The sequence below is a fragment of the Scatophagus argus genome, chromosome 7, assembly GCF_020382885.2.
Source record: "Scatophagus argus isolate fScaArg1 chromosome 7, fScaArg1.pri, whole genome shotgun sequence".
NCBI lineage: Eukaryota > Metazoa > Chordata > Actinopteri > Scatophagidae > Scatophagus > Scatophagus argus.
Genome location: NC_058499.1, coordinates 22,314,981 through 22,324,559, shown reverse-complemented (window position 1 = coordinate 22,324,559; position 9,579 = coordinate 22,314,981). Strand labels below are relative to the sequence as shown.

At 41.2% G+C, this 9,579-nt stretch overlaps 1 protein-coding gene across 1 annotated transcript; it reads left to right on the top strand.

Annotated features, from left to right (window-relative positions):
• The first annotated feature begins 84 nt into the window (after nucleotides 1-84).
• On the top strand, nucleotides 85-8,809 carry LOC124062067 (DEP domain-containing protein 7-like). Its single transcript, XM_046394525.1, has 12 exons — nucleotides 85-287; nucleotides 668-853; nucleotides 993-1,134; nucleotides 1,250-1,345; nucleotides 2,740-2,924; nucleotides 3,843-4,044; nucleotides 4,442-4,593; nucleotides 4,682-4,873; nucleotides 5,744-5,886; nucleotides 6,034-6,159; nucleotides 7,195-7,270; nucleotides 8,412-8,809. The coding sequence occupies exons 1-12, from the start codon at nucleotides 221-223 to the stop codon at nucleotides 8,621-8,623; spliced, it is 1,779 nt and encodes a 592-aa protein (XP_046250481.1). The 5' UTR covers nucleotides 85-220; the 3' UTR covers nucleotides 8,624-8,809.
• The last annotated feature ends 770 nt before the right edge of the window (nucleotides 8,810-9,579 follow it).

Sequence of the window (9,579 nt, the reverse complement as noted above, 5' to 3'; positions counted from 1 at the left end):
TCATGCACTATAATACGAGCGAACAGAGCGGGACTGGACAGTAGTTAGTGTAAGTTGGCGATTGGTGCCATCTAGCGGTCGCGGTTTAAAATTGCATATACAATAAAGACGCTTGTGCTAGGATGTGGTTGTGTGTTTGGTTGCTCTCTCCTGCTTGTCTGCTAACCACTATCAACTAAAGGAGTGCTTAACTCGACTACTTTCCCATCATTTGGTGCACATGGCCTCAATTAAAGAAAGAGCTGCGGCGTTGAACCTTGCAGAAAAACTGTCTGTGCGTCCTCATGGTAAGTTAATGAAACGCCTTTCAACGAGGTGTTGGGGTTTCCTGCAGCCCACGGAGGCCTGTTCATGTGTCTGATTATTTTCTTTTATCCTGGTCATTTATGGTCAACTAAACACTCTCAAAATTCTCTCAACTTATTGTAGTCAATCCTCAATTATTAACAAACAATCCCAATTCACTGCTTTAGTGTTTAGAGTTTAGTTCTGCATAAGTTTTCTTCAGCCTGCCCTTCATATTCCTCCATTAGCCCTTCCTCTCCTCCATGCTTTGTCATCCCACAGATTGTCTTATATACACCCTCCTGTATATGTGTACTCCAGCCCTTCACAGCCCTTACAGAGTGTTTTCCGTTGATCGGTTGTCTCTGTGCCTTTGTCTTAGCACATGGAGTGGCCAGTAAATCGGTCCAGTCTTCCTCCATGTGGAGTGGCCTCATCTCTCACCTCAGGTCATCTGTGACAGTGAAGCATCGACGAGTCCACCTCAAGTCTCACAGCGACTGTTTCCTCGGCTCAGAGGCTGTCGATGTGGTGACCGAACATATTCGCACTGTCAGAGGGTTTGAAAGTGTGTGTGGTAGCAGTCTGTGTTCTCACATTTAACAATATAATGAGTGTTTCTTTTCAACCTAGATTTCTTTTCCACCCTGACAATCTTTTCTTCATTATTCCCTGATTTGCCTATTCTGTTTGGCAAAACATTTAAGGTGCCAGTGTGTCAAGGGACAAAGTGGTGTGTGTCTGCCAGGCTCTGTTGGACTGCAGTGTGTTTGAGGCCGTGGGAACCAAAGTGTTTGGCAAAAACCGGAAGCAGGAAGTGTTTCAGGACAGCAAGAGTGCTCTGTATAGGTCAGATACACACTAACAAACTTGTAAAAACCACCTTTTAAATTTGTCCCTTTCTATCCACAGTCTTTGCAAATGTGTTAACATGGTAGCCCGTGATTTGTCTTTTTTTACACAGGTTTGTAAGTGTGTGTACTCCTTCAGTCGATGAGTTGGAAAGAGGTGCGCTTGTGAATGGGATCCAAAAGCTCTTCTGCGGTGCTCCTTCAGACAGGTGTTAAGTCTAAATCATTCAGTTTTTGTAGAAAACCTTACATACCCTGAGCTAACAGTTCATTAGTCATGCATTGGTTTAAAAAGAACATGCAGTCATCAATAATGCAACAGCACCACTTACCACAGCCTGACCACAGAGTTGTGCACCTGTCTCCTTAAACTGAACATTTAAACACTCAATATCCTTAATATTCCTAATGGGTTCTTAAGACACATCCCAAACTGAGTGGTACATCAGTGAAATGATGCTTTTGTTCCAAATAGGTATTTCCTCCTGTTTAAGTGTGTGTGTAGACAGACATGATGAAAAACCAAGGAGGAAGAAACTCTCCGGTTAAAGTCAGGAAGCTAATGCTGCCTGTTAAATAAGGAACGTTAACGGAGGTGTGTTTGCAAAATGAATTTATTCTAGTGTGATTTTATGCAGAAAGTGTATGTTTTAAGTTGTAGTCAGGAGCCCTGTTTGAAATGTCTGAAGAATCTTGTACATACGGGGCACCCTGGTAGCTCACCCTGGTAGCTCACCCTGGTAGCTCACCCTGGTGCATTCCATGTGCCCTAGCACTTGTCCCTCCCCCACTCCTGTTAGTCCCCTATACATCCAACAAAAGCCAAGTGTGTGTAGTCTGCCTGTATCGTCTGTCTAAACTAGAACTTTAGTGGGAAATAGGAATAAAATGGTTCACAACATCGTGTTCGTTGGCTGCTGTCTTTCAGAGGTCGCCACAACAGATCATCTGTCAACATCTCGCTGGCAAACTGGGCCCTGCCAAGCACGGCTTGGAAATCTGATTTGTGATGTTTGATTTGGCACAGGCTTTATTACATGGGATGCTCTTCCTGATGCAACCCTGATAATATTATATCATGATTTAATTTTCTGGAAATTTCTCTTGCTGAAAAGAAAAACTACTCCGTGATCCACCCACTATAGCATCACATTATAATTCTGCTGGATTCATGATGGACAGTTTAAAAAAAAAGAAAAGAATTAAAACAGATGCAGCAGAACTCAAGATATTGCCTTTGTATTGCTTTTGTCAAAACTCGGCTTCACTCAGAGATCTGTGTGTGTTATGCTTGTAACCGCTGGTGTAGCCTGTAGCAGAGATTTTCAGACTGGTAGGCTTCAGTCCCAGTTGAGGTTGTGGCATCACTTGAGGTGGTTTATCAGATTTCCTACACCTCTGGAGCTACAAAAGGATTAATACCTTTTTCACATTACCTGTAAATCAGAATCAGAATTCCTGATTGACATCACACATCAATGAAACAGACATTGATGTGTAAAATCTCTTTTAAACACAGGAATGGCTCTCTGTCATTTAAATGAAATACCTAACAAAGCACAGTCCACACAGCATTCTCAGTTGTCTCTCTTTTCCATTCCAGACAGGACGAACGGAAATATCCCACTGAGTCACATGTTCAGATGTCCATCCCTGTCAAACTTACTCAAACAAGCGTAAAAGCCAAACAGCTGGACACTCCTGCCACTGACAGCCTGTCACTGGAGCCTGTGGTGGACAGTCTGAGTCCCAGCAGAGTGCAGACTGATGCTGTTCTACCACCATCATGTAAGATACTAGTGTGTGTGCTTCATCCTGCTGTGCTGCTTTTCCCTTGTTGAAACACAGCTTTAGATTTTTGGAAAGACAAAGACATGCCTGTGCTTTAATTGTGTTATTTTACTGTAGAGTCTTTGAGAAAAGAAAAGGAAAGTTAGCTCAAATTACATTATACCATTCATAATAACATATTTCAACTGACATAAAAAATCCTGTAGAGGTTTGCTGAAGCACCGACATGGTAACAGTATAGACATGCATCAAAATCCACGCGGTGATTTGCTTGACCTAATTTTATTTTGCTTGTCATCTTTTTGTTTGATTTTAGTTTTGTTTTTTAGTTTTGGAGGGTGACAACCAAACATTTTTTAAAAAATAAATTCACTCATCCCTTTTTGACAACGAAAAAGACGCACCTCGTATTTGTGTTTCAATTTTTGTATTTTAAAATGAAAATGAAATGTAAACAGAATAGAAATGTAGCCACTTGTTGTCTGCTTGACATTATTCGTTTATTATCCAAAACGAAAATTGAAGGACCAATCCGTGCATGGAACAAGAACAGGAACCCTGAGTTGACCATTCGTGACACCACTAGGGCTCTGTTTCTTTTGTCAAATACGTGTTATGATTTAGCTTTGGTCCTGAGCCCTCTTTATTTTGGGTCATCCTGCCAGCAAAATACTGCCATATTTCATATTTTATTTTCCCCTTAGATCAGTTCTTTTACAAAGTATCGACCATATTGCATTTACTAGTTATTCCCATCCTTTCAGAGACAGTATTCTTTTTAAGATAGGTTTATTGAAAAAGCCCCAAATGTTAAATGTTTTACAAAAGATGTGAAAATAAAGTCATAGCTTTGTTTCAATTGGAAAATAAAACTATGCTGATTTTGATTTGGTAATTCATGCTCTGCTCCCCCAGTGGTGGACGAGGTGTGGCAGGAGCAGACTCTGCTCATGCTCTTAAACCTGGTGGAGCTCCCCCTGCTGGAAGGCCTCCTTCAGTGCAGCCAGACCAACTCCTCTCCTCCTCAGTTAAACCTAATGGCCCACAGTAACCCAGACCTGATCTATAGCAGCAACCACCTGGACAGACAGATCCTCAAGGCCTTCAGGGACTCTCAGTGTGTTTGGCTTTGAAAATAATGTGACTGTTGTGTTAGTGAGCTAAGGTGTAATACTCTGGCAGGATAAACCAGCTTGTGATTTGTGACTGCATGTTTTAACTTTATGCACTTCTGTGACTGCTTCCTCAGATGGTAGCTATGAATGCTAACTTTTCTCAGAGCATTGGATTAAAGAAGTATGTCTATGTTCCATTAAAGTAAAATAAGAATACAAAAATTGAATTAAACTAAGTTAGAGCACAGAGGAATTGTTCAACACCACATTACTCTTGAGAATATTAACAATCCTCTCAAATCTAAATTTCTCAAACATATAGTTTATGTAACCATGTTGCAGTTTTAATTTAATGAAAATGTCCTCATTCATTTTCTTGTATTGCTCCTTGTCCCTCAGGGAAGATGAGTGGCTCTGTGCAGGTCTGGACTGTCTGGACTTCCTCCCTGATCAGCCAGTGGTGGAGCTGAGCAGGAAGCTGTCTCACTGTTTTCTGCAGGATCAGGACAGCTGTGAACATGTACCAGCTGCTCGCAGTTTGCAAGATGGAGGCAAGTGCTTGGATGAAGATGAGGGCAGGGGCTTTGTTAGGTTTCAACTGTTTTATAGGATCAGTGTTGTCTTTTTTTCTGGCTCCAGCACAGTCTCTGAGCTCTGAGTCCACCCCAGACAACGGCGGAGACAAGCAGTCTCGTCTCTCTCAGAGTGTTTTGGCCCAGTGTAAGCTGCTGCTGTATGGGACCCTGGTGAAACACTACAGTCACACGGACAGGCCTCCGCTGCTGCCCCAGAACATGAATGACATCTACGCAGCCATCACTGACCTGCTGGGTGAGAGCAAAGATGAGGACACAGAAAAGCAGATTTTTCACTTACATTCACTCTGTGCTAGTATAAGCTGTGCGTCCACCTCACAAACTTCCCCCAGGGACCAGGAATCTTAAGAGGAACTCCATCACATGAACCAGGTTCTGTATTAAGTTCATTTTAACCCAAACAGAGTCCGTGCTCGGGGGTCTTGCTTCACGAACATGTGTGTACATGATTAGAATTTGTAGCTTCTTAATGTTCTGTCAGAATCAGCTTCATTGTCCAAATGTGAACACATACAAGAAATTTCAATCTGTTTTTGGTTCAGGGAACACACTGATAGACATACAGTAGTAGTTCACCACAGGCTCATTGGTTTTGCTGATGCTGAGCTTCAGGTGATTGTTGTTGTTGTTGTTGATTGTTGCACCATGTGATGAAGATCTCTGTCAGTCATTACATATATTATGTCAGTTTGGACACACATGGATATAAACTGTGGCTTCACTGATGCATACAACCACAAGGCGGTAAGTCTAATTCACTGAGCTTCATCAGATAAACATGGAGTCTCAGATGGACCAGTGGTGATACACTGTCATCATAGCTGTAATCAGAAATGATGTGTAAAAACCACTTTTTCATTTAACAGCTGACTGATTGCGTAATCTTTAGACTGTGGTTTAAATACAGACGACAGCAGTCTAAAGGAACCTTTTATATTCATGCAAAGTAGTTGCTTGGGACTAAAGGTGGGATGTTTTTGGTTGAAACGAACCTACAGTCAACCAGGTGTTGGAGTCAAGCTTGTTTCCCTACCCAAGTTGCCCTGCTCTGCTTTTTTCACTAACCTTAATATCAGTCGCAGTTGTGCCACTTTTGCCTTCCCAGTGAATGCTAAGTTTGGCACGGCTCTTGAGGCTCTGCAGCTGTGCCTGAAGCTGCTGCCTGCCGCCTGCAGAGACGAGCTGCGCAGGCTGCTCACATTCATGGCTCTGGCAGCTGACCCCCAGGGGATAAAACTGGACAAGGAGGTGAGAGCTGCTGGCTAAATCTTAAGTTGGATGATGCATTTTTAAAATGTCCAAGAAGAGAGTATCTATACATTTTAAATTCATCACTGTGTACCACCTGTTTTTTATCTGTAATTTGACATTAAAGATGTGCTGTTGACCCTGCAGACAGAAAACAGACTGGCAGTAAAGAGGTCTTTCTCCAGGGCAGTTCTCCACAACAAGGCTTTTTCAAAGGACAAAGAGGACCTGATGCTGGTCTTCATGCTCAGCAACATCAAGGAAGTTTTTAAGGTAAGGGAATGCTGTCAGAATACACTAAATTTGTCAAAAGTTTCCATAATTTTCGGTACTATGTGTTTAAAACAGCGTCATGTCCACCTTTGATTGTATTGAAAGCATCATAGCTCCTTGTATGTGTTCAGTGACTTTTTCTGTACCGACACTGTGCATGGATTGTTAATAACTGAAATTTAAAGAAGGAAATGATCCTATCTTGTGTACTTAGTATTGTATCAAAGTTTAAAATGAAGGCACCCTGATGTCCTTAGAATACATGGTACTTCTCCTGTCCCTTGGCCTTCAAGGTTAAGGTGAACATTTACTTTTGCAGTCGGATGAACAAGCCCGATGGCCGATGGTCTGATATTTCACCCTGTGTACTATGTGGAGCACTACTGAGTGTCTGTATGTGTGTACACTGTATATCGCCTTAAAAATTTCCCACAATGGGACAAAAGAAGTGTGACATGTACACTGCTTTCTGTGAAAAAGCACAGTAGTGTGACTTGTAAGTGGTGATGCAAGGTGATTGTCATTCACAGGCTTTAGAAGTCTCAGTTCACTTCTCACTAAAGTTCAAACTACAGACAGTCTGTTTTGGCAGTAGTGATTAAGCGAATGAGAAAATGATTTCCGTCACAGACTAATAGTCTGCGGTCGTGTTGGCAGCGCTGTGAAGCTGTGTTTGAGCTAATTGCTAACTTCTAATGAAATTATATTATTATAGGTTATTCATCAAAACATGCTGATCTCTTCCTCAAACTACAATCCAAGTCTGGCTCTGACTGTTTGTTAGCCAAAACGTCAACCCAGAATTTGGTTGACTTTTTTTAGGCTGACATTGATTGAACTGTTTGTTTGAGCTTTGCTGCATAATCAAATTGTTGAAATTGAGTTACAAAATATAGTTTGCAACATCCTGTGGCAGACATTTGTGGGTTTTCAGTGTAAAGAAAAGATTGCCAATTTTTTTTGTGTAATGTAATAGACAAGCCATTTTCTGCCATTAAATAATTTTCCACCACGGCTTTACTCTCTTTGCTCCAGATACCAGGGGCTCTTCACAAAGGAGTGAGTGACAAGCTGGCCAGCATCACACAGGGGAAACAGCCCGATGTGACCGGTAAATGACTGTTGATCCAACAGCAGTTTGCAATGCAAAACACTTTGATAAAGGACAGATCAAAACATCTCAACCTTTCCCTGTATTGTTGTTGTACAGCTGCATATTTCACCCCAAGACAGATATGGTGTCCATTAGAAAAGTCCTTTTCACAATAAGGTCTAACACGACACCTTATATTACCTGAAACAGATCAGAGATAAACTAAAACTTCCCATCTGTGCTTTGGTCTTGTGTCTTTACATTTAGGAATGTGTACAATTTAAATTCTCAATGAGATCTGTTAATGAATCATTTCCATGTTATCTCAGCTGATAATAGAAGAAACGACATTTCTTTCATCTAGTTGCAGATGTCGAAAAAACACATTTTTATCTGTCAGAATTTCTTTGTACGCTTTCCAAAAGCCTACAATGATTGAAGCAGAAGAGCACAAATTGCTCCCAAGTGTACAACCTTTTGTTTTTGACTATTTTTGACATTTATCCATTGCAAGTGGATCCATAAAAGCCTCTCCTGCAAGACACAGACTGTCACTGTTACCTCAAGTGAACAGTTACAATAAATTTATCACACATTTTTAGAAATCGCAGACATTAACAAACCTGCAACGTTAAAAATTACGGTATACTATGAAATGCCTGACAGCGACAGGCTTATTCAGCTTTGTGTGAACTCATTTGGCAAGGGCTTAGAGTGTAACGGATGGTCCTTTATATGTAAAAGTCTCGCGCTCCACCTTTAACTTTATACCTGGAAAATGGCCAAGCAGCCATAGACTGAGCTGTGGGCAAGATCAGTCAGAGCTTCAATGTTGGTCATTCAGCGCAGTGTGAGACCTGACTACACATGGGCAAATAATGAGCATTAAAATAAAATGCACAACGATCGTAAATTATGAATATGAAGAAATAATGTATACAACTATCCATGCCATCTCAACTTTTTCTTTATAGCTCCGGTGAGCCACTGCCTACCCTGAGCACACATCGCTAATAACATGTCTGTGTGGTGTTCACAGCTTGTTACGCTGCCCCACAGTGGACAGGACTAATCATATCATGCAGCTTTACAGCTCCTGCTATAACTACTCGTCAGTGTTAGTTAAGTTCCCTCCCTGTTTTTCTCTTCTGTCCTTCAGGATCTACGTTCTGTCAGCAGGTCTCCAGCAAGACTTACCTCGAGTCTACAAAGAATACCACCAACCAGGAACTGTGGGCTCTGCTGAACAGCATCCACCTGGACACCAAGATTTCCACCAAGGAGAGGAAGCGCCTACTCGGACAGTTTTACCAAGCCCACCCAGAGATATTTAACCAGTACTTTGGGGAATCAGCTGTTAGTGTGCTGTAGATGTGTGAAGACAGTGACACAGCCCATCAGTCAGTTGGACGCAAGCTGACCGACTGGAAAGAAATGTTTGTGACTGACAATGAGTCTTAGTGGAGATTGTAAATACATGTGGGAAAGATGCCTGTAGCATTTGATTGTGTATTTGCTTTATTCTCGAACTGAATGAATAAAGAGTTGATATACTTACCCCTGTGTTTCTGAAAGTAAATATTATATTCCCACGATTAATCTTGTACATGTATGTATTTTAATGCAGAACAAATGGAATAGAAGACAGGCAGCCCCCTCACTAAATGATTGGCATGATTTTGTGAAATGGTACGATGTTGCACACAACCCTTCCATATGTCTATAAATTTATTTGTGTAGAGAATTTAAAAAATAAAAATGGACTACTGGTCAGCGTGAAGCAAAAAATTGTCTTCTTGCAAAGTTCTCGACTGAACTCCTGTGGATATAGTGGCGATTTTTGACACGTTTACAAAATTTTGAGTGCAACATTGCTAAAATGTAGGTGATTTGTAAACCCAGCTCACTTAAATCACAACCAAATTTAATTTCAATTGGTGTAACTTTTAGATCTCAACATCATATCAGAGAAAAATGTGTAGATATAACTGAAAGAAGTAGTATTAAAATAAACTGCCTAACAAATTTCATACAGGTAACTTTTTATCAACTTGCGCTACACTTTTTCTTTGTCAAAATTGGTGACTATAGAATCCAGTGTCATAACTATTTGAAAATGCTGAGAAGGGCTTTGTCGAAGGGTGATGGAGGAGAAGATGTGTCTGTAGAATATACTGTTCACGAGTAACTGACCACAGCTGCAGTTATTGTGCCGCTGTGCTGTATTTCAGACTTGAGACCTATTGGATGGCTGGTGCAACTGGGGTCAAAACCGGACCGGAGTCAGGTTGCTTGGTGAGTGCACAGGATAAGTCTTTACTTAATCT

Coding starts and splice junctions, on each gene's coding strand:
- LOC124062067 (XM_046394525.1), top strand. CDS start 221: ATGGCCTCAATTAAAGAAAGAGCTGCGGCGTTGAACCTTGCAGAAAAA. Junction 4,594..4,681: donor TCGCAGTTTGCAAGATGGAG/GCAAGTGCTTGG, acceptor TTCTGGCTCCAG/CACAGTCTCTGAGCTCTGAG. Junction 6,160..7,194: donor ACATCAAGGAAGTTTTTAAG/GTAAGGGAATGC, acceptor TCTTTGCTCCAG/ATACCAGGGGCTCTTCACAA.